Source organism: Arvicola amphibius, chromosome 5, assembly GCF_903992535.2.
Source record: "Arvicola amphibius chromosome 5, mArvAmp1.2, whole genome shotgun sequence".
NCBI lineage: Eukaryota > Metazoa > Chordata > Mammalia > Rodentia > Cricetidae > Arvicola > Arvicola amphibius.
Genome location: NC_052051.1, coordinates 43,820,057 through 43,845,062, shown reverse-complemented (window position 1 = coordinate 43,845,062; position 25,006 = coordinate 43,820,057). Strand labels below are relative to the sequence as shown.

The following is a 25,006-nucleotide window of genomic DNA, read 5'->3' as shown; positions in this document are numbered from 1 at the left end:
TCAGCAGATACTTTAGCAAAATGGAAAGAAGATGGATGGACATTCAGTGGTTTTAGAAGAAAAAAATCCCTACAAAGATAGTAGAAAAAGAAAAGAGCTTTATTATTGAATAAGCATTCAACCAGAATGTGATGGACACCACAGGCAATCTGCTAAAAAAGTGAACAGACAGGAGGAATGTTGTCTTTTTTATAATCCTAAAGATGCCGGACATTGCATTTGTTTTTAGTAATTAGTCCTCAACTTGACAGGACCATTTATCACAAAGTTTAACCTAAATTCATCTGGCAAATGGGGCCGTCACGTACTTCCTGATTAACTTTATCTAAAATGAAGACAGGCTTCACCTGTGCTCAGGACAGGAGGCAATCCTGCTACTTGGAGAACAGTGTCCATCAAAGTCAGGCTTCTGTCTCCCATAGACACTGGGGCTGTGACCCTAGCACCATGGGTAGAGATAGGTGAGTCCTGAGGCTCACTGGCCAGCAAGCCTATCTGCAATTGTGGGCTCATGTTCAGTGAGAGACCCTACCTCAAAAAACAAGGTGAGATGTGATTGAGGAAGCCATCCCTTGGTCAACCTCTGGCCTGCACACGTGCGTGCATGAGGAGACAAACACACATGCATGCGCATGCACACACACACACATCACCAGAAAGAGGGGGGGGGGGGAATTCCACATACTCCCCAGCTTGTTTGCAGTAGATATGGTATCACTCATGCAACACAGGGTATAAACTCAACCCCGATAATCACTTAGATGAGTATCCAAGTAAGATAGAAAAAAGAGACAGAAAACAAAGACCGAGTGACTAGGAGATCGGCACGCAATCGCCACATCCTGTGTCTTGAAGTCACAATGTTTCCTTAGCACTCTGCTTCTCAAAGCTCTTCTCATTCTCACATGCCAGAATTTTACAGTTGATCTTATACCAACTGAAAGACCTTCAAGCATTCAATGAACAAACTAGCATCTTCAGGTATCCAACTGACAGTGATTAGGAAGCGGCAGAGACTCCAAGGGCCTTTCTGTAGAAACGCATACTGATTCAACCATGTTGGCGTCTTGATCTCAACACCAAGAAACCTTTCCAGCCTTTCATGCCTTTGACTCCTGGCGAGGTGTCTAGCTGTAGGAATATGTGTTCCAGGCACCTACAAGAGTGCACTGAAACCATTAAAACAGCATCTCAGACGATACTGTTATCTGGGGAGAGTCTAGTTCAAAACTCAGAACTATACCTGGCTTAAGGGCAGAAAAGATGAGAGGAAGAAAACCCAGAAATATTTTTTAAATGTTTTTATTGATTTCATGTGTATGGGTGTTTGCCTATGTTATGCCTAAGTCCTGAGACCCCCCACCCCAAGAAGACCACCATATAGACACACACTTCCAAATGCAAAAGTCAGGTTTTATTTATTATGTACGGACTAGCACGGGTCCTCTGCCTCACAGTCTGGCACAGCAAATGGAGAAGGACCCCACCTATTGTTGTAAGGGGTGTCTAAAGACAAAACTACAACTCAGTCACAAGATTACAGTCTCAAAATACAAAATTACTTATTCTGTATTATAATTGGCTAAAGGTTAGGTAAAGTTTAGCTGTTATTCTCTGATAGGCTGTCATTGCCTGGGGGGGATAGCAACAGCTATCTAACAGATAGCATCTGCTGACCAGTTGCTACCCGCAGGGGCTGTTTGGAATTCTAGCTGACTGATCCGTCACTACTCAGCTGATGGGGAAGTTAGGTGGTCAGCATCTTATCAGCAGTTTCGTGTAGCTTGGGTTTTTTTTTTTTTTCCATTAGCTAATACTTCCCCTAAAGGGGGGCTAGCGACCCTCGACTTTCCTCAGGGGTGGAGGTGAAGTTCGAAGTCCCACAAGGTTCCAGTATGAAAATGGAATCTTTTCCGGCCTCACACCTGAAAGTATGTCTGTGTACCATATGTATGCCTGGTTCCCACAGAGGCCAAAAGAAAGCATCAGATCCCCTAGAACTGGAGTTTCAGAGGTTTGTGGACTACCACATGGATGTTAGGGATCGAACCCAGGATGTCTGCAAGAGAAAGCAGTCAGTGCTCTTAACCACTGATCCATCTCTCTAATCCCACATGAATATTTTTCTTTATTCCTGTCTATATTTTCTAATGTCCTTATAGGACCTGCATAACTTTTGTTATACAGATGACTGAAGAAGGAGGTGAGCAGGGCAGCCGTTCAGACACTGCCTGGAAGGTTGGGCTGTCCTCTCGGTCATCTGTCATCCAGTGCTTCATAATAAGCTGTGTGTTCTTTGCGCCAGGCTGAGGGGGTTTCTGTGCCTTGCCATCAATGTTCTCTAACCCTAAATTCACACCGTCTGGACATCCTAACCAAAGAATTAAACCACATATTGTATCATTTCTTTACCTCCACCCTCCAAAACTTCCAGACTTTGTGGAAATAACACCAAATTCTCCACATCAGGAGTCATGGGAACCATCTGACTTGGTCTACTTCTGATATTACAGTAGAGTACCACAGGCTTGATAACTTATAAAAACCAGACACTTATTTTCACAGTTATGGAGGGTAGAGGCTCCACGGTCAAGATCCCAGCAGGGTTGGTGAGCAATGACACCAGCTGTCTCCTTTTATGTCGGTGCTTATTCCTGTATTCTTTGGGGAGGGTGGCAAGAGCACTGGGTCCCGCACCAAGGCAGAACGAAGAACAAGTCAAGAGTGTTATCTATTTTTCTGATGTAGTTCTTGCCAGAAACACATAAAGTAGGAAGCTCAGGTTGTAGGGAGTTCTCAGGTCATCGTCACAGCATGGAAGGCATGACCATGCTCATGACATCCAGCATGTATGACGGATCAGGAGGCAGAGAACTCAGACCAACACCAGAGGAGAAGTCTTCAGGATCTACCCAAGCCACCTACATCCACCAGTTAGGGGTCTATCCCAAAGGCTCTATAACCCCTAGAACAGTACTACACCCTGGAAACAGGTGTCCATACTAAGAGCCTGTGCAGCATTTTACATTCAAACCGTAAAGCTATGTGTGAAACTTCTTTTACCAGGGGAAGGAGGGGATTCGAGAGGGGAAGGAGACTCTACTTAAAGGCCCCGCCTCATAATAACACCCCACTGGTGACATTTGAAGGGGACACATTCAAACTGTAACACCATCTTACATTGTCAGTACATTAGGATCAAATAGTGCTATCTCGTCATTTCTAAGAAGGCGGAAGGTTTCTAATACGTGGTTTGAGCCATAGGTGTGACAATCCATATTCAGGCAAGTTGCTCCTTCCCCAAGATTCTATCCCAAAAGGCCTGGTGCCTGAATGTATTTAGCACTGGTGCAGGCTTCTGCCTTAGGGCAGGCTGGAGGTCTCCCTCCACCAGGTACCCACTCTTTCCTTTCCAAACAGCAGAAAGCTGTCCAACTCCTGTCAGCCTTGCAGTGAACTCACCAGCCACATGCCAGTTTTAAATCATGTCCTTGTTCACAGCAGAGACTTCTTAAATGCTCGGTTGACAGGCTTACCCCACCATGCCCAGTTCTGCACAGCAATAATAACCAGGCAGGCTGACTAGCAGCCAATCCCTTTTCATTTCTAATTCCCCATCCAAAAAGCCTTTTGGGACTCTTCCTGATGGGTAGAGAGCAGTCTGCCAGTAGGTATTTGATTCATTTGAAGAAAATGCTGAGTTTTGATGTCTTCTAACCAAGCCTTTCAGAGTCCCGGGGGAGGGAGGTGCTGGTCCCTTACCTAACCTAACCTGGCCACGCCCTCCTAACCCTCCCCTGCTCTCCTGACAGCAAGTGGAAGGCCTTAGAGAAGTTCAAAGATGTGTTCGCCCTGATCCAGAGCAGGCAAGCGGGTGTCTTCACAGTGAGCACCCTCTGAGGCAAGAAGGCAAGGATCTGAGGGATGGTCAAAGTATTCACTAGACAGACTAAATGTCAAGCAGTCACCAGAGCTGCCGTTTCTAACCAGCTGAAATCTAGTTTCACTGTAATTGAATCAATTCAGCCAAAGGCTATGTTTCCAGCCCTCTCGTTTCCCTCAGCCGTTAAGCGCCTACCCACATGCACACAGACGCACACGGGGTGTGGGGGTGGATGGACAGAACTACTTTATAACAACTGTAATTCTCCTGGCTCCTACACTCCCTTACCACCATGTCCTCCCGGATCCTGATGCCGGACACAATACTTAATCCCAGTCCAATTTTGTGTTTGTCAATGGTCTTCAGCATCTGTCCCTCATTACGGGGGCAGATTGTTCTGTTTACCCTGGGGCTTATGGCCCCTTCTGTCCCAGATTAGCAGCAATTCATGTATGTGCCATGGGAGTGTGCAACATGTGAATGGGACTGTGTGCACGTGTACAGGAGGGTGCATGTGAACCTGTGTGTGGAGATCAGAGGGCAAGGTCAGATGTCTTCCCCCATGAATCTCCAGGAGTTCTTAGGGTCCAAAGCTTGAGCTTGAGAGTCTCCTGCCTCGGCTTCCTGAATAGCCGGGATTACAGCTTCATCTGTAATCTTCTTGTAATCTTTTTTTTTTTTTTTTTTTTTGGTTTTTCGAGACAGGGTTTCTCTGTAGCATTGGAGCCTGTCTTGGAACTAGCTCTTGTAGACCAGGCTGGTCTCAAAACTCACAGAGATCCACCTGCCTCTGCCTCCCGAGTGCTGGAATTAAAGGCGTGCGCCACTGCAGCCCGGCTAGGCAAGCATTTTGAATAAAAATATTGTTTCCTCTAACCTGCTTCAGGACACATGCAGAAGGAGTTGCTGAAGTTTTTTCTTTGGACAAAACAAAAACAGAAAGTGGGCAGGTGAGCTGGGTACACTAGCGCATCCTATAATACCAGCACTCAGGAGGCTGGGGCAGGAGCATTGCTTTGAGTTTCAGGTCAGCTTGAACTAGTTAGCTGGCAGTCCAAGCCAACTTGGGCTATAGAGACTGTCTCCAAAGACAAAGAAAAAGGGAGGGAGAGAGAAGAAAAAGAAGAAAGGAAAGAAGAAGGAAGGAAAGAACAGAATAAGCCAACAGGCAATGGCCAATACACTTTCTAGGCCTCTAATTATTATAGATTTTGGGAAAATGCCTAAATATTGAGCTCAAAAAACTTCCTCTTTAGCAATCTCTTGCTGCCAAAGTTCCAGCGATTACTTTCTCGCTCCGTTAAGTAACCTTTCATTTTCTCACCTTCCCCATTATGTAACGGGAGCATTGGGTTCTGGACCAGTCTTCCATTAAAGATGATTTTTATAGTCGGTGAGCGACGTCAGGGAGTGATGACACCTGGGGGCGGTTTAAACAGAGACAAGCATTTAAGCCAGTCCGGAGTGCTGATGACTCATTCCCCGAGGGAGAAGCGGGCGCAGCCATTGGTGAGCACGCTCGTAAGCCCCACCCAGCCCAGCCCCTCTCCCGGCCCCGCCCTGCTAGCCCTCCTGATTCCCGGCCCCGCCCCGCTCCCCCGCGGCGTCGGAGCAGCGGATCGAGTAGGCACATCGGGTTCTCACTCGCGTCGGTGGCAGGTAAGCGGCTTCTGAAGCCTGGCTTCGGGAAGGAGTGCTAGCGCCAGGCCTCAGTGAGCCTTCGGCCTTCCCAGAGCCAAGCCCGGCTTGCTCCGGCTCTCGGGGCTTAAGAAGGCAGAGCCTGGCTGGGAGGTGACCGTGCACCCGCCGCTGCGCGTCTCCTGGAGGGACCGAATCCCAGGAGAGGCCAGGAGCCAGCCCTTCCTCCCGTTCCCGGTTCACTGCCCAGCTTCGCTCCGGGGGGGATGGGATGGCATCTTTTGACTGTCGTTTGCTGTTTTCTTCTCTCTTTGTAATATCTACAGCGAACATAATTTTATCCAGTAGATCCACCGTGCTCTCGTCCGTCCTCCGCATCTCTCAGTTCCATACCCAACGCCGTGCGGTTTCACTGCCCTGCCTCGGGATTTCACTGCCCTACCTTGGCGTTTTTATGGCTGTCTTATTTTCTTTGGATATTTACTTTGACTATCGTGGTTTAATGACAGTTGCCCATGTGCTTAATTCCCCATTTCATTAAGAGAACTGGTAGGGTGGGATTAAAGACTTGTACAATCTAATTATATAACAAACAGGAGCCACGGTTTTGAATTAAAATATCAGACATCTGGAAAATTTAACTATTCAGTGAAGGAACTACTTTACCTATCCACACACACACACACCCTAGAGCTTCGATGAGAGGAAGGAAGTAGAAAGCTAAGAGGTGATTTGTGTTTTTATTTGTATCTGACACAAGCTTTCCATATTATTTATAACAGGGACTAAACGATGAGTCATTTTTCTGAGTAAGATGCAAATTAAATCAAGTTTGTTTGTTTTTACATCTACTAAATAGACAAAAACAATGTAACAGCAACCCTAACTCAGAGGTTGCCTAAAACCACCACAGTTCAGGTTTGGGGACAGGTGGCCCTACTCAAGGGCAAGAAAGATGGTGTTACAACTTTATGACTTGACATTTTCTGGGGTTCCTTTCATTCATCTTTTTTTTTAAGATTTAAGTAGGTATGTGTATGAGTGTTTCGTATCCACATATGCATGGGTGTGCCTGGTTTTGTGGAGGTCTGAAGAGGGCGTTGGAGGCCCCGAAACTGGAGTTAGATGGATGGTCATGAACCAGTACCACGTGGGCACTCGGAACCAAATCCAGGTCCTCTGGAAGAGCTACTCTTAATTTCTGAGCCAGCTCTCCAGCCCCTTTTATTCACTCTTGGAAAGGGGAAAATGCTACCTACGTCTGGTATTTCTTGCAAAGATTAACAGTCTGTGTAACACTTGATGTTGAATGTTATTCACACTTATCTGAGGATATTGTAAATCAGTAGGGGCTTTTTTGTTTGTTTGATTGATTGATTGGTTAGTTTGGACTGGTTGCATCCTTGTGAGTTCATAACAGTGCATAACAGGCTTTCAATATAGCTCTGGCTGGCCTGGAATTTGCTGTGTGGACCAGGCAGTCCTCAGATTTGTGGCAGCCCTCTCTGGTGCTTCAGGGTTACAGGCATGAGCCACTGTGCCCTGCAGGGAACAATCTGGTGAGGTAATATTAGTTGTGAGCTGTGACCCAGAAGCCCTACTTCTGGCAATTTACCTGTAATAGAACAAAAGGCTCGGGGAGCCATATGCTGAGCAGTGACTGACTTAAAATTAGAACCCACTGAGAATCAGTCTAAATGTTAAACAGCTCAGCAGCTAAGAAAACCATGACAGGTTTGTGGAAGGAACCTTAGGGATCCTGAACATTCTTCCTTAGGGATCCTGACTCCAGGTATCACTGGGGGAAACAGAGCCAAAGCATGGGTTAGGAGACCCAGCCTCGCCTTGGACCCATGCCCTGTGCATGAGAAAAACCCAGAAAAGGAGCAGGAACGAAAGGGCTCAGAAAGTATGTGTGATCTTGACTTTATGTTTATAGATGCCCTGTTTCCACTAGCTTGTTCGGAAAAAAACAAAGCAGTTCCCCAGGCTTCTTCAAATACTGGGGCTTGAACCTAGGGATAGTTTTTTAGTCTCTAAAATGACATAGACCATGTCATATTCGCTTTTGGGAATTTATCTGAGCTGATCTCATTTCCATTTTCAGATACTGCTCCATTTTTTGTTACTGTATTTATTAGTGGTTTGGTAATTTGTATATTAGATTAGATTGTATTTCAGTTCTTAGGTTTATTTATCCATTCTAATTTTACTTTTTTGTGTGTGTTTGGAAGGACTCCTGCATATATTTCAAAACTGAACAATTTCAACTGACCTGAAGCACTCTGCCTTCCTAGTGATACCAGTCCAGTTTCGGAGAGCCACAGCAGATTGTAAGTGCCCTGCAAATCTTGGGTTTGCAGGAGGACTTGAAAATCACCAGCTGTCTGGGGATATGGGGGCCAGAAAAGTCTGAACACCGCACTTACTCCAGAAGCCACCTAGTAATGCGATGCGGGGCTTATACCTTGCTGTGCACTGATGTCTTGTAAAATCAGCTCGATTCCAGGGAACACAGGCCACAGCTTTCTCTCTAGGATAGTGCCAGGCAGAAAACTGCAAACATTTAAAAAATAATAGTAACAGATATACATTTCTATGTCAAATCTCAACCAAGTAAGAATGTGAAGTTTTTTTCATTTTGCTTTTGTTTTGTTTGCGTTTTTTTTTTCTTTTCTTTTTTTTCCTTGGTTTCGGTTTGGGGTTTTTTTTGTTGTTTTTTTTTTGTTTTTGTTTTTGTTTGTTTGGGGTTTTTGTTTGCTTGTTTTGTTTTGCTTGTTTTGAGGCAGGGTTTCACAGGCCTGGTCTGCCCTGGAACTCCCTATGTGCGACCTTGCACTCCTGTTGGGAGTCGGAGCCAATCACCAGCCACCACACCCAGCTGGATTTTCTGAAGGATGGTTTTAACTTCCCATTCCGTTGTCTCAAGGTCTCTGTGTGCTGCTGCATAATAAATGCTTTAAAAATACATCTTATCTAATGCAGTGTTATAAGATAACACACAAATGGATAGTGTGTGCACTAGCTCTTAGTCCCACGTGTTAAGCCGTCCTTTTAGTTGGAGGATATCCTGCTCTTTGCTACCTCAGAGCTGTGTGGTTGCTTCGAGGGAGCTGCGCCCTCTTAACAGAAAGCAGAATAAGTGTACGTGTTGTGTCCCTGGTGACATAGCTTGGCAGGGGAAGGAGGGCAGGTAGGCTGCAGGTTCCATGGTAGGCTTTTCCAGCCTCTCAGGTGCCATCATTAAATTCTTCCAGACTGTCCTGGGAGGATTTCTGATGTTTTTTTTTTATTTCAAAACTTCTTAAAGTAGTTCTGATGATAAACAAGCTTAGGGACCCTGTTTGGTCCAGAGATGGCCTTAAGATACCAATTAAAACCACTTAATTGTTTTACATCCTCTTACCATAGCTTGATCCAGTTCCTTAAGAGCTAGTGACCTCAAGTGATGAGAAATGAATTAATTCTACCAAGCACAAGAGAGACAGGAATTTTCCTCCAGGGATGGAGTGGTGAAGGGGGAGCACCAGTGTGTGTGGGTCAGGGGTCTGTGGGTCTGTGTGTGTATTTGTGTGTGTGTGTGAGAGAGAGAGAGTGAGTGTGTGTGTGTGTGTGTGTGTGTGTGTGAGAGAGAGAGAGAGAGAGAGAGAGAGAGAGAGAGAGAGAGAGAGAGATCCTCTCTGCTTCGTAGTTTAACTGACTAAGCTCCAAGTTGTGTGTGTTCTGAGTCTCAGAGCACTGCCTTAGTGGGCTGCAGAAACTGGTCAGTGCTTGTGGATCTCAGCAGGAGCATCTTGAAACTGCTATATCCCTGGGACAGATCCTTAGCAGCTCTGCCCCCAGTGCCATGCATCGTGGGAATAGAATAACTGAGAGAACTGTGGACCTTTTGTTCTCCCCCCCTCTCCCTCCCTCCCTCCCTGTCTCTCGTTCTGTAGCTGTATGTGTTGCTCTTGGGATGTCTATGTAGTTTTGCATTCTAAGACATGGCCAGCCAGGTGTGCCCTGAATTCTCTTCCCACAGGAACATTTCTTTAATTTTTAGGACTTTTTATTTTATTTTGTGTTTTTTTTTATTTTGTTTGTTTGTTTTGTTTTCAGTGCTGGGGACCAGATTTAGAGTCTTACATGTGTACCAGGCACATGCTTGGCATTAAACTCTGTCCTCTATCCGCTCCCTTTTAGACAGGCAGACAAGGAAGGCTGAGTCTGTCTCACGCAGTGCAGTCCAGCCTCCGACTCACTGTGAGCAAGGCTGGTCTTGAGTGCCCGATCCTTCTGCCTCCCCCTCTCAGCCATGGGGACTGCATTCATGGGACACCAAGCCATGCGTCCTTCTCAGTGTCACGGCACCATGCTTCTTAAAGGGCCTCTGAGTTAGATAAATCATGTTGACGCTGAGTTATTTGGATATAATTGGAATCTCTTTATTAATTTTTAAATTCCATTAATACATGTCTTTTTGCTTTTTCTAGTCTCTTTTTTTTTTTTAATATCTCAGCAAAACCGTACAGCTTTCTTCAGTAAATCTGCTGTTTGAGGATGAACCCTGGATATTTTGAGTTTCTCAGTGCCGTTGTGAATGGAATGTTTACCCCACTGTGACTTGTGTTGTGGCAGATTGCAGAGGTTGCCATTCTCGTGAGCTCACTTACCCTCAGCCTGCGGCCCCCGGCCACAGACTTTTCTAGGTGCTTCTCCACAGTGTTCACATAGGAAATCACAGCTCTGTAGGCTCCCAGAACAATCGAGGAACAGAGCAGCCTTGGCGTTCTCTGATGGTTGAGAGATCGGACGCTAGCTCAGAACTAAGAAATAGACAGGCTTTCTCGATTTCTTCTGAGTTCTTTTATTATTCCCAAATGTGGTCTTTACAGTAAATTAGGATCAGAGAGAAACATGCAGCTGTTTGCTCTTGGCAGGAAAGCTCCTTACTTGCAGGAGACAGTGATGGGACTGGCGAGATGGCTCATTTATTTAAGTATTTTGCCGCACAAGCATGAGGCCGTGAGTTCAATTCCCCGGCACCCACGTAAGAAGCTGGGCACAGCTGCACAGTCTTAAGGGACTCTTAAGAGCTCCCAGGTCAGCCAGCTTAGCTGAGGTAGCGAACCTCTGGTTCAGTGAAAGCCCTCATACTCCCCTCCCCTCCCCCAAAAAAATAAGGCGGAGAACAATGAAGGAAGACACCCAACAGCCATTTCAGTTCTCCACGTGAGAAAAAATGCAACATTGGTCTGACTTAATTCACTTAAAATGATAATCTCTGGTTGCATCCGTTTTCCTCCTAATGACAGGATTTTGCTTTCATTGTGACTGAATAAAGTTTCATTTTCTTTTTTTTCCCCCACCTCTGTTGACAGACTCCCCAGTTGGTTCCATAGCTTAGCTTTATTTAGTAAATTATGCTATAGTAAACATCAACGCACAAGTGTTTCTGGCGCGCTGACTTGGAATCCTTTGGTTTAGCTAGGTCATATGATAGATCTAGATTTAGTTTTCTATGAGACCTTCATATCAATTTCCATAGTGAGGTCTAATTTATAGTCCTACCAGCAACGTGTAAAAATTCCCTCTTCTCCTCATCCTTGCCTGCATTTGCTATTTGTTGTTTTCCTTTTTCCTTTTTGAGACAGTTTTCACTGTGTAACAGCCTTGGCTGTCCTGGTATTTATTCTGACCTTGAACTCACAGAGACCCACCTGCCTCTGCCTCCCGAATGCTGGGATTAAAGGCATGCACCACTACCACCCAGTAGAATTACTTTACATGTGTGGTGTTTAGCCTGCCTGTACGTCTATGTACCACTTGTATATCTGGTGCCTGTGGAGGTCAGAGGAGGACTCTGGATCCCTGAGAATGGAGAGGGCTGTGAGCTGCCATATAGGTGCTGGGAACTGAACCTGGGTTCTTTGGGAAAGTAATCAATCAGTGCTCTTAACAGATGAGCCGTCTCTACAACCCATTCTTTGTTTTCTTAATGATAGACATTCTGACTTGGATGGAATGGAATCTATTTGATTTTAATTTGCACTTCTCTGACAGCCAGTGATATTGAACCTTTTCTCAGATGCTTATTGACCATTTGTGTTTTGGAAAACTATCCACTTCAATGGCTTATTGGTTGTCTCACTGTTTAAAGGTGGGTCCCACTACATCAGACTGGCCTGAAGCTCAGCAGTCTAAGTTCCTGGGAGCTGGATAACAGTGGCACGCATCAGCCTCTCTCACATTACATCTTCTGTTTGTCTAGAGTCTACTTTTGCACATGGGATTAGGGATCCATTTCTGTTTTTTTTTTTTTTTCCAGCTTCCCAGAAGCACCAAACCTTCCTTCCTTACTGGTTTGTGGTACCCACTGGCATATCAAATCAAGTCCTTGTTACAGAATGTATGCATGCTTCCATGTTTGAACTTTAGTCTGTTGATCTGTTTCTGAATTTTAATGGCTTTATGGGTTTTTTTAATGGCTTTATAGTGTTATTTAAGTCTGGTATGCCACATTCTCCCCTGGGTTCTTCCTTTATTGTTGGCTTTGTGATTAATAGACATGTCTCTTTTCCATGTGAGTTTATTTATTTGGTTGATTGGTTTTTCAAGACAGGGTTTCTGTGTAGCTTTGAAGCCTGTCCTGGCACTAGCCCTGTAGACCAGGCTGGTCTTGAACTCACAGAGATCCACCTGCCTCTGCCTCCCGAGTGCTGGGATTGAAGGCGTGAGTTTATTAAGCTCTTCAGAAAAATCTACCTGGGATTAAAATTTTGAATTTCTTCCATATAAAACCTCTTTTTATTTAGTTTTGTTGTTTCTAAATGTTTTATAGTTTGCTTGCTCTGTGAATATCTTTTTTTCTAGTTAATTATGACTGGTATAGAAATAATGTTGGTTTCTGTATACTCATTGTGGTAGTTTGAGATATTCCTGTAAATCTCCGTCATTTTGAGAAGACTTAGGGGGTGTGGCCTTGCTGGAGAAAGTATGCCACTGCGGGATGGGCTGTGTGGTTTCAAAAGCCTCCTGTCATTTCAAATTAGCTCTCTCTCTCTCTCTCTCTCTCTCTCTCTCTCTCTCTCTCTCTCTTCTCTTCTCTTTTTCTCTATTTCCTCTTTCTCTCCTCTCTCTCTTTTCTCTGCTCTCCTTTCTCTATTTCCTCTTTCTCTCCTCTCTCTCTTTTCTCTTTTTCTCCCCCTCCCCCTCTACCTCTCTCTCTGCCTCCTGATGTGAGCACTCAGTTGCTGTTGTGGTGCCCTGCCTTCCTGCCTGCTGCCCTGCTCCCCAACCCTTATTATAGCAATAGACTCCTACCCCTCTGGAGATGTTAGCACCAGATAAACCCTTCCTTCTCTAAGCCCCCCGTCCACAGTGTTTTATCACAGCAATAGAAAAGTAAGACACACATCCTGGATCCTGCAACCTTGCAGAATTCCAGTACTGGATTTTTGTTCATTTGTTTGACTTGATTTGGTTTAGTTTTTGAGAACAGGTTTTCTCTGTGTAGCCCTGACTGCCCTAAAACTCACTCTGTAGACCAGGATGGCCTCGAACTCACAGAGATATGCCTGCCTCTGCCTCCCGAGTGCTGTAACTAAAGGTGCAACTCCCTTATCTTTCAGTAACCTTACCTACTTCTGTGTTTTCTCTGTGATTCTGTTAATTGCAAATGATGTCAATTCGACTCTTTCCTGTGGTCCCTGCACCTGCTGTTTCTTCATCTTTACACATTGCATTGAGAACACCATGAATAATGGAAGTCTGGTTTTGGGTTTTTTTTTTATTTTTTTTTATCTGCTTCTGATCTTAAAAGGAATGTATTCAAAGATGATTGATTATGTTTCCTGGTTTTATTGTAATGTTTATCAGGTTAAGGACACTCCTGTTGCTATTGTTCTAGGAGTGTCCTTCTTAGTGAAAAGATAGATAATGACTTTTAGTACTCACTCAAATGTCTTAGAGGACATCACAACCAGCCGTGAACTCAGAAACCTCATCTCTGTTCCCAGCAGCCTAATAAACCAGCAGTCTTTTGCAGTGCTGGAGCTGTAATTTAGGCAAATGCTCTGCCACCCACTACATCCGTAGCCCAGGAACTGCCTACTTGGGTGGCCCTATTGGGAGAATGAGGGCTTTGCATTTAATATCTAAGCTTGCCTCAGTCTTGTATAGGGTTTGAATCCCTCTTTAGAAATGATTCTATAAAGGAATTTCATGATTAAATACTGCTTTTCTTGTTCTCAACTGACTTTGAAATGATCCTGTCTTGGTATATTTTATAAGTCTCCAATGTTATCCAATATCAGTATACAGTGTAGGCCAGCCACATGTGCCTGTGGCTCTGGTGTCCTGCTGTGTATGGGGACAACACAACTGATGTCTCCAGCTGGTGACACTTGAAGCTCTTGACCCACATGTTGTTTGACAACAGTGTAGCCGAAAACAAACCTTTTATCCACCTCCCTCCAGACTGGGAACACATTACATGTCCTGCCCATGTAGCTGCCTAGTCTTGAAGTTGGGGGTCCCACATAGATTATTTCGGTCTCTTGTCATTTCTATCCAAAACTGTGCTCTCTGCAGAGGCTGCCCACTGAATCACGTGGCTCCCCTTCTACCTCAGCTCCCTTACTGCTGAGCCAACAATCTTTTGTAGTGCTGGGGCCTAAGACTTAGCCTCCCCCCTCTGTTTACACATACAAGCCTAGACGTGCACACATGTACACACAGTCCCTGCTTCATGAATGTTCTTTCTGAAAAGGAACCCAGACTCTTGAGTGGCTCATGATGCCTCCAGACCCGGGTCAGGCCTTTCACGGGCCTTGTCATTAGGGCTGCCAGAGAACCAGCATCCAAAGGGAGGGCGGGTTGCAAAGGCTGCCATTGGCTGTCTTTTTTAAGACAGTCTTGAGACTGAAAGAGATGCAGTAATGTTAGACGAAGAACGGTGGGTGTGATCTGTCCCTGAGGTCTGCTCCTTTTGCGTGGGTGGCCCTGTTACCTGACCCCTGCATGCCTGCACACTACGGCTACAGGCTCAGGTGTCCTGAGATCTGCCAGTGTCCCTTTTACCCCACCCACCTCTACCCTAGCTGCCGCCTCTCCCTTCTACACACCTTCTCTGTCAGCTCCTCTCCTCTGTGTCCAGCCACTGTGTGGTGTCATTTCCCACTCCCGCGTCTCTCCAGATCTCAGAACTGTAACTTTTTTTTTCTTTGCACTGCATCAGATAGGTACTGGGGCACGTCCAGGCAGATGCCCTTCCTCTGAGCCACACCCCTGGCTGGCTCCCATACAGCCGTAAAGAAGCACGTGCAAAGCCCAACTCAGCCTGATTCCCAGCAGCCTTCTCTGGCTCCCACCCTGTCTGTATCATATAACACTATCTTCAGCCAGCCGGAGCCTACCACAGTGGCTGGCATACGAAATAAATGTTTGCTTAGTTCAGTGAGATTATTAGCTGACCTTTTGTAGTAAAGAATGTTTTGTAAGTTTTTAAATACAGTTCTCCTTCGACATTCATTGCAAGTACTTGTTCCTAGTTGCTTGTTAGTTAGGTTTCAGTAAAGATGTCTTCATAGTCATTCCTTCAGGTTTACTGTGTGCATGGTTATTGGTCAGGCACTGTGTCTGGGGACATTGCTGTAAACAGGCCTAGGACTCTGCCCTGCAGGAACCTGCCCCTTGGTGGAGAAAATGGACAATATGTCCACAATAACTAATATGTCAAGTATATTATTTACTCTGGAAAGAAATGAAGCAGCAAAGGCAGACAGGAGAAGGGATGCTGTTGTCATTTAAGAAACGCCGTGAAGAGAAGTCACTCCATGCAACCAGACTCACTTAGGTTTATTGGAAAAGGAGAGAGAAGAGACAGAGACAGGTCCCTGGGGATAAGAGTGGAGAAAGAGAGATGGGGGGAGGGAGACAGACAGGAGGTGGGTTAGGCCCACCTTTTAAAGGGACTGTAGTGAACGTTGCACAGCAGGTGCTCTTAGTGACTGCGGCTGAGGACCTGTCAGGACCGCAAAGGCAGGCCAGGCCAGTGCAGATGCCTGAATACTAACAGGTGCTGTACTAGGTGGAATGAGGAGCCCCTCTTCCACCATTTGAGAGTGGGAGCCTCGTCAGTAGCTGGGGAAAGAGCTCTAGGCCAAGGGAGCAAAGACCTAGAGATGGGGCCCATTTGGGGGTTCATGAGGAATATTTGCTTACTGTCAAAGTTAGCAAGTCAGTATCCCAAAAATCACCCCACCCCACCCCCGCACACACACACACACACACACACACACACACACACACACACACACATCTTGTAAGACATTTTTTACAGATCTTCTCATCTCCCCACCTGGTAAAGCCTTTGTTTACACACAGCCCCAGCCCCCTACAAATGCAACCTCCCCAGACCTTGATGGCCCCTGACAGCCAACCCTTACTCTCTTTCTTTCCTTTCCTTTGTGCTGATTCTTTTCAAACCAGCCTGTCTGGGGGCTGGAGAGATGGCTCAGCGGCTGAGAGCACTGGCTGTTCTTCCTCTGGAACACAATGGAAACTCAGTCTGAGGAAAGAGACTGAGACCACACGGGGTCCAAGTCTCTCCCATGAGTACCTCACGGAGACAGTAAGGGCTGATACCTGAAGAGCTAGCAGCTGGAAACTCTCACAGTTAGTGAAAGACATGAACATCCGTGAAGCTAGCAGCTCACAACTGTCTGCAACTCCAGTTCTGGGGTACTCGACACCCCCATGCAGATATACATGCAAGCGAAACACCGGTGCACATAAATAAAAACTGAAAAAAAAAACAAAAAAACCAAACTAGCTATTCTGAAACGTCTGCGAGGTAGGGACCACAGCCAGTGAGGAAAAGGTACAGTCACCACCTGCCTTAAACACAAACCACGGCAACTTCTTGCTGCCGTGTGCTTGCTATAGCTGCATCTCGGTTCTGGCATACGCTTTTTTTTTTTTTTTTTTTTCAAAAAAAAACTGCCTTGCCTCCCAATTTTTCTTTCTCTTTGTGCATGTGTTTCTTTGTGTAACCCAGGGTGCTCCCTGTGTCTAACAGGTTTAAGTAGGCTGGGGGCGAGGGGAAGGAGTGAAGCCAAGTCCTGTGATTTCCCCGCCACCGTGGCCAGGACTTCGTATTTTAGCCTGGATATGGAAGAAAGCCTCTTGGGGGAACCGGTACAATGTGACCGTATATGAAAAGGGCAAGCACAAGGTAGGCGCTGGGGCAGGATCGGGGGCCGACAAGAAGGCGAGATGGACGGCTGTAGGGCTCAGAGGAGCAGTGGTGGAGGCAGCAGCTAAGACAGCCGTGTTGAAAGGTGTGAAAAGCTGAAGGGCTTAGGATTCCCTGTAAAGACAGAACTGAGAGGAGTTTCGTGTGTGCAGTGACAAAGAGAAAATCCAAGAACTTAGGGCGAGGCATGGCTCAGCCGCATGAGCGAAGAAGTGGTTTACATAAAAACCCTTTGGACCCAGAGATGGCTTGATGGGTTGATTGTTGATGATTGATTGAGGTTCTGGGACTTGACCCCAGGCCTCGCACATGCTAAGCAAGTTCTCTGTCACTGAGCTCCTTCCCCAGCCCTCACAGTGACCTTTGAATCATCCTGTCTCAGCTGGATTATAAGGTTTATCATCAAGTCCAGGGTAGACAGAGACCTGAAGTGAGGCTCCCTGAAGCATGAGCAGCGTGGGGGCCAAGGACTGGGCCGTGAGAAAATGGGCTGGACCAGGGAGCAGGACTGGAAGGGGGGGCTGGAGGTGTGGGAGTGTGTCCTGCCCTCTGACCCCCCACTAGAAGAAGCTTGCAGAAATTCCAGCTGGTATGGCCTCAGCCCTTCTAGTCGGACTTGTAGTTTCTAAATATGTTTTGATTTACTTATGATCACCAGTACAGCACTTCCCATCTCAATAATTTTAGTAGAAATATGAACAGAATGTTAGCTTGTTTATTTTCTGGTTTTTCCTCTTATACACCATAGAATTTAATTGGAAACTAATCTCTAATCTTTTGAGTGACAAGAACACGGGACTCAGCTGAGTGTGACTGCGTGTGTCCTAGATTTTATGGCTTACTGGCATACAGGGCATGTGGTTTGGCCTAGGATGTGGCAATACAGTTGGGTAATAGCTTGTGTCTTCAGCCCCTGTCTTGGATCTCATCTCGGCATCCAGGGTGAAGGAGAACGTTAATCTGAAAGAAGGTTATATATGATGAAGGTGCATTCTGCGGAGGGTCGTAAATTGCCCTCAGGGCTAGTTGGCATGTTTGTTGTTTTCTAAACTGTACTAGCCCTTCTGTACCAAAAATCAGAAGAAAACAATCACCCATCAATATTAATACTGAGCTAAGTGTAATGGTTCTGTGACCCCCCCAGAACTGAATAGGTTAATGCAGGAGGATTGCCAGGAGTTCAAGAGAAAGAGAAACCCATTCTTCAGAGTGAGATCCTATCTCAAAAAAATAAAACAAAAAACAAGTATCCATACTGGATTCAAACTTATTCATCGGCTGAGCTTGTAAACGCAGCGCTCAGCAGCCCAGCCCGTCTTGTCTCTCTTGTCTGCGGAGAGAATGAGGAATTCTCAAGCAAGCCTGCTAAATCCTAGATGCTTCCTGTCTCTAATAAACTTGGATTGAGAATTCCTTCGAGGAGCTTCTTGGCTTTAATATGCTCACGGGATGTTAATTCCTTCGCTCGACAGCTGTCTGTTGTGTCCTGCTCTGTGCCAGGCATTGCCATAGCCCAGAGAAAATGGCAACAAACGAGAGACTCTTGGTTTGGTTTTTGAGACATGAACTATAAAGCCCAGACTTGTCTAGAGCTCAGTCGTCTTGTTTCAACCTCTTCCTGCCAAGCACTGTGGTGATAGGGTCATCACTGCACCCCACCCCACGCCGCAAGCCCCTCGCCCCACGCCCCGTGCCTCATACACACTGCATTACGCCCCACGCCCCGTGCCTCATACACACTGCATTACGCCCCACGCCCCGTGCCTCATACACACTGCATTACGCCCCACGCCCCGTGCCCCATATGCACTGCGCCACACCCCACACCGCACACACCACGCCCGTGCCCCATACCCCACACCTGGCTTTTGAGAGACTGATTCCTTACCTCCACAACTGCCGAGGAAACACTGAGTCAGCTATCTTGAGTCTTTGCTCCTGCTGCAGCCACTCTGTCCCCCTGACTAGACCCTGACTCAGGCCTTCTGGGGTTAGGTTACTCAGGATGGGTGTACTTACAGGTTCCTTTTGGGAATTCTGGGAAATGAGGTCTACGTTTGTGGATAGAGGTTCTCCTCGGTGTAGGGGCACACACACAAAGGACCCAGGGTCCATGATAACAGCCTTCTGAGTACAGCTGCCAGGCTCCCCACAAGATCATACCCAGTTCCAAATCCCAAATCTAGAGAAGCTCAAAGCCAGGTCATACCCACTATGCAATGCCTTTCCCCCCAGATCACACATAGTTCGCCAACTGGGGGCAATTCTTATTTCCAGGAACAGAGAAAGATATTTGTCAAATTTGCCTTAAGAGAATGCGTTGTGCATCTTTGGTTTACAGTTATTTTTCTCCTAAATTCTGTCAAGGAAACCCCCCCCCCAGGCGGGCTGCTGCCATGACTATCACACATTTGTTCTGCAACAAATGTCAGACAGCTTCAGCCTGAGTGATAGACAATGATGCCTTGTTCTTCATTTTGCAGATCAGCCATCATGGCAAACCTCAGCTACTGGCTGCTGGCACTCTTTGTGGCTACATGGACTGATGTCGGTCTCTGCAAGAAGCGGCCAAAGCCTGGAGGGTGGAACACTGGTGGAAGCCGATACCCTGGGCAGGGCAGCCCTGGAGGCAACCGTTATCCACCTCAGGGTGGTGGCTGGGGGCAGCCCCATGGTGGTGGCTGGGGGCAACCCCATGGTGGTGGCTGGGGACAGCCTCACGGTGGTGGTTGGGGTCAGCCCCATGGCGGCGGCTGGGGTCAAGGAGGTGGCACCCACAATCAGTGGAACAAGCCCAGTAAGCCAAAAACCAACATGAAGCATGTGGCGGGTGCTGCCGCGGCTGGGGCAGTGGTGGGGGGCCTGGGTGGCTACATGCTGGGGAGCGCCATGAGCAGGCCCATGATCCATTTTGGCAATGACTGGGAGGATCGCTACTACCGTGAAAACATGAACCGGTACCCTAACCAAGTGTACTACCGGCCAGTGGATCAGTACAACAATCAGAACAACTTCGTGCACGATTGCGTCAACATCACGATCAAGCAACATACAGTCACCACCACCACCAAGGGGGAGAACTTCACGGAGACCGACGTCAAGATGATGGAGCGCGTGGTGGAGCAGATGTGTGTCACCCAGTATCAGAAGGAGTCCCAGGCCTACTATGAAGGGAGATATTCCCGCGCAGTGGTGCTCTTCTCATCCCCGCCTGTGATCCTCCTCATTTCCTTCCTCATCTTCCTGATCGTGGGATGAGGGAAGCCGCCCTGCTTGTGCTTTCTCCTTCTTGTGGTCTCGGCTGGGGGAGGGGTTATCCACCTGTAGCTCTTTTAATTGAGGTGGTGTCTCATTCTTGCTTCTCTCTTTGTCCCCCATAGGCTAATGCCCTTGGCACGGATGGGACCTGGGAAATGTACAGTAGACCAGATGCTATTCACCCCAGAGTCTTTTGATTGAGTCCACCGTGGGCCAGTGCTAACAGCAGGCCGATAAGAATCTAACAGCAAATAACCACCGGCTAGCTGGGGCTTTGTTTCGGTCTAGTGAGTAAATACTGGTGTGACCTCTGACTTCTACCCAGAGTGCACAGGGACAGACACACTAACTGTTAAAATAGGTGAAGGGTTTTACAACCAAAGAAGTCACTGTTGGGGTATGGTGCCCTAAGAAACAGCCCCCATTTGGGATACTTAAGGCATCCGTAGTGGCCCTCTTCTTTACTAACAAACTCTACTGATTAAGGCAATGGAGAGAAAAAAAAAAAAAAGAAATTCCCCTACTAACATTGAAAGCAAACCTTTGTTCATTTCCTAGGAACTAGAATGAATTTTGTTGTTGTTGTTGTTGTTTGTTTTGTTTTTTGAGGCAGAGTTTCTCTGTGTAACAGTTCTGGCTGTCCTGGAACTCGCTTTGTAGACCAGGCTGGCCCTGAACTCATAGAGATCCTCCTGCCTCTGCCTTCCAAGTGCTGGGGTTAAAGCCAGTGCCCGGCTAGAATGATTTTTTTTTTAACCTTGCTTGGATTGGCCCGGGAGATTTTTGACTCTGAGGAGCTCCAGCGCTGTAAGGGCGTGGCCCTCCTGTGAAGGGAGAGGTGGTTATAGCGCGAAGTCAAGGCACTTGCATTTCTTCATTTCTGTCTCATAATTGTCAAAAGCCAGAATTAGGTCATACCCTTAGTTTCTGTACTTGTATTTGAGTCGGACAGCAGAGAGACAATCTAAGGTTGCCCACGAGAGAAGCAGGCTCCGTTCAAAGTGGAAAGAGAAATTCTGTTAGCATTGTTTAAGTAAGGCAAACCTTGTTCCTTCAGTTGCTCCGTATTTCGCTGAGCAGACGTACACCATTCTGCCATAGCATCGGCCTGCACCGCGGGTGTTCTGTGTACAATATATATAAAGAATAACTGCGAGCTTAGCCCTCCCGCTCTAATGCATCTGAGGTTTGTAACACACTGACCATTCCGTCCACTGCTAAATGCTTACTGTGTGGCCCTTAGGCTTTCATCAGTTCCGTAAATGAATCCCAAGGGGACCCCGCGCTGGTCTCTGAAATCTGCATGGACTTCACATTTTCTATATTTGTAACTCCGCATGTACTTGTTTTGTCATATAACAGTTTATGAATGTTTGCCATTAAACAGGAGCTATGACGAGCACCTGCAGGGTTTGGTCTCTGGTCCGTGCTTCTGGCCCTTGTGTTTGTTGCCAGGCTGGCTCATACAAGGCAAGTAATGGCTAATTCCACATACCTGCCCCTGACGGGCCTCAGTTCTTACCTCTGGTCATGGGCCAGAGTTGATTTCCACTGCCTTTTCATTTTTCCATTAAATATCTCATTGTACTCAATCCTGCTGGGCCAGAAAGGCACTCCTGGGGCTTGAGGGGGTGGGGTTGGGGGTTGGGGGTAGGGCCCATGTTCTGAAAGAGGTCTGTTTCTTCCCTCCCTCTCCCTCCCTCCCTTCCTGTGTATCAGTATTTTGCCTGTGTATGTCTGTGTAGCACATACATTACCCTCAAGTCAAAAGTGGGGGTCAGATCCCCTGGTACTGAAGTTACAGATGTTTGTGAGCCACTACATGGGTTCTGGGACTCAAACCCAGATCCTTTGCGAGAACAGCCAGTGACCTAACCGCTGGTTGGTCCACGGCTCCAGCCCCAGCAGAAGTGTTTTTCTGTCCTGAATTCAGATTCCGTTTTTCTCTTCTCTTCCTCCTTCTCTTCTTCCCTCCCCATTTGTTTGGACCATGCTGTGGTGATTGAGCCCAGGGTCTCAAAAATATTAATCTATGCCTCAGTCCCTAAAAATAGGGGGTTTTTTTTGGGGGGGGAGGATGAGATCAAGTCAGTTTTTCTCTGTGTACAGCCTAGGCTGGTCTGGAACTCACCAGGTAATCCAGCCTGGCCTTGAACTCACACTGGTCCTCCTGCCAGAGGATCCATCAAGCATTGGGATTACAATAGTGAACTCCCATGCCTGGTTTAGACATAGATATTTTTTTCTTCTAAGACAGGGTAACTCCGCATAGCCCTAGCTGTCCTGGAACTCACTATATAGAACAGGCTGGCCTTGAACTCACAGAGATCCACCTACCTCTGCTTCCCAGGTGCTGGGATAAAAAGTGTGCACTATCATGCACAGCTTAGAAATAGATTTTCTTGATGAAAATGAGACGTGTCCATTTGAAACCCCCATAACTCAGGCCCTGCAATTTCAGGTTCAAACTTTTGGCCCAAAAGGCCACACTTGGCAGTGAGGGTATCAACGCAGCCATGCTTGCTCACCTGGTAGAAATTTTCCTGAGCAGCTGGCATGTACAAAAGCAAGAAATCAGAAGTCTCGATGGAAACCACAGCCTTCCTTCCCACAGGTGCTCCTACTGTGACAGTGCCACCAGCAGGCCTTTGAGGTTCACCCAACCCTGCGGGGCAGGGGAGGGTGGGGACCCCACTCCAAGAGGCCTGTGGAATTAAGGCAGCCGTGACATTCACAGGCCGTATAGGGAGCAACTCTACCATGCAGGAGAGAAGCCTGGAGACAGACCTCTCGGCAAGTGCCTTTAACCTGAGGTCAGAGAGGAGGCCACAGGAGGCACGGAGTGGTGGGAGACCTGTAGGTGTGTTTCAGTGCTAACAGACTGTGAACTGCATCAGAAGACCCCTTGACCAGAACGGGTCTTATCGCGCTGACACACTTGTTGCCTCCGACAGGGTACGTGTCTGTTTGTAGAAGAGGCTGAGGCATCGGGAAACCCAATGCTGATACCCATGTCCTGCAGTAATCAGAGAGTCAGTTTGTACCTAAGATGAAAGGATAACACCTTGAGATGTCATTCACTAAGCTAAAAACAAAACAAACTCTCAAAAGCACACCTAAACTGAAAATGTACCTCAGAGTCAATCCTAAACAAAAGTTCTGACAACCGTTTTCACCCTCCCTTTTAGGCATTTTCCTTCCTAGAAATAAACTCCGTCATCTGACCATCGTAATTGCTCAGCTGGCCCACTAAATGATACGACCAGAGTGAGCCTGGGATCACACCTGGTCCTGCCTTCACGAACTCTGGGGAGATGGACTTGCTGGTTAGCCAGCCTGGCCTTCTCAGGGAAACCCAGGTCAATGAGAGACCATGTCAGAAAAATAAAGTGGATGGTTTATAAAGAATGACCCCCAAGGTTGACCTCCAGCCTCCACATGTACCCAAACATACAAACACACTCACATAGAGACAGTTTAAAAAGAAAAAAAAGAACTTAAGTAAATACCTGTCTGTCTGCTACATACGGTTCTGGAGAACTGCCAGATGCTGCCTTTATTCCTCCCCATCCCTTCTGCTTTAAGAACTTCAGAGTGTCCACCTCTGGGAGGAAATAGGTCTGTATTACTATCTACTCCAGTAGGAGCCTCAATCCAGAACCCCAGCTGTTCCAGATCTTTGGCCTGACCCGACCAGCTGACCATTTCCACCTAAGCCAGGCTAGCTCTCTGGCTCCGTAGGACTCTACCCCATACTGGGATTTATCTACACTGACCTATTTCCACCCTTTGCTTTCTGAGTCCTACCCACATACTCCAGGGAAGCTACAGTGGGGCCCAACTACCCACATTCTCCAGGGAAGCTACAGCGGGGCCCAAGTATTTTGTTGGATGCCTCTTGACCCGGAGCCGGGTTCCTTGAACTTGAATATGCATATGAATCTGCCAGTCCCAGCTCCTGGGTCTTAGAACAAGTTTCTAGATGATGCTGTGCTGGACCCATGGGCCACTCTAGCACAAGGCCCTGGCAGCTGAATCCACAACCCTTGGAAGACTTGTTACACAGACTGATGGGTCCCACCCATAGGGTTGCTGACTCCTGAGGATGGGGTGGGGCCTGGAAATTTGCATTTCTAACAAATTCCCAGGTGGTGAGGTGTTGCTACACATTATGCTGTGAAATCTGCCTTCTGAAAGATCAAGAAACGGAAGGCTGCCCAGCTCTGACATACAGTGCCAGAGACCAGATACCTGTCTGGAAATCCTCTTAGAAGGAGAGAACTGGGCAAATGACAAAAGGAGTGTAGAAAGGGATGGGCATGTCCCTCTGTGAACGCCATGAAGCTGAGGTCTGCCCTTAGTGAGATACTTAGCTAAATCAGGGTGGGAGCTATCCCATCAATGAAGGCTTCCTACACGTGCCTCAGTCACTCAAGGCTAATTAAATGCGGGCCCTGAGACTGCAGCCCTCGGCAGGCTCTGTAGTTCCAGAGTCTGTGGGGTCTGCAAGCTCCCAGATGACATTCTACTGCTGACCTGAAGGCCAGAAGATGCCGAGGTTGGAGTCAGTCATACTCCTCTAAGTCAGCCATTTGATGGAACCATTGAGGGCTCAGAACATGGCAGAGGCGTCTTTACCTTCTTGTTTCTTTTGTTGTTATGTTTCTTTGTTTGGTTTGTGGGGGTGGTTTATGACAGGCTCTCATATAACCCCGGCTGGCCTCTAACAAGTAGAAATCTGCCTACCTCAGCACGCCCAGCTACCGACTGTCCTAGTCGACAGGATTAGTGCCTTATTTGCTGGTGGAGCTCGGAGCTTATTTCAGAACTGACATACCGGCTGGCTTCCCTGGTGAGATTTCTTAACCTCCAGACTACGCAGTCCCCTTGGGCCTTCAGCAGATTCACTTTCTCTGTGTAAGCTAACTCATAGTTCCTGCAAGGGAACAAGGAAGGTGGCATTTGGGGCCATGTGGTTTCTCTAAGAC

At 47.0% G+C, this 25,006-nt stretch overlaps 1 protein-coding gene across 1 annotated transcript; it reads left to right on the top strand.

Moving 5' to 3' along the window:
- Positions 1–5,470: 5,470 nt before the first annotated feature.
- Positions 5,471–21,420, top strand: LOC119814701 (prion protein). Its single transcript, XM_038330673.1, has 3 exons — positions 5,471–5,542; positions 7,756–7,854; positions 19,244–21,420. The coding sequence occupies exon 3, from the start codon at positions 19,254–19,256 to the stop codon at positions 20,016–20,018; it is 765 nt and encodes a 254-aa protein (XP_038186601.1). The 5' UTR covers positions 5,471–5,542; positions 7,756–7,854; positions 19,244–19,253; the 3' UTR covers positions 20,019–21,420.
- The last annotated feature ends 3,586 nt before the right edge of the window (positions 21,421–25,006 follow it).

What these genes read in the sequence shown, in the direction of transcription:
- LOC119814701 (XM_038330673.1), top strand. Translation starts at nt 19,254, where the DNA reads ATGGCAAACCTCAGCTACTGGCTGCTGGCACTCTTTGTGGCTACATGG.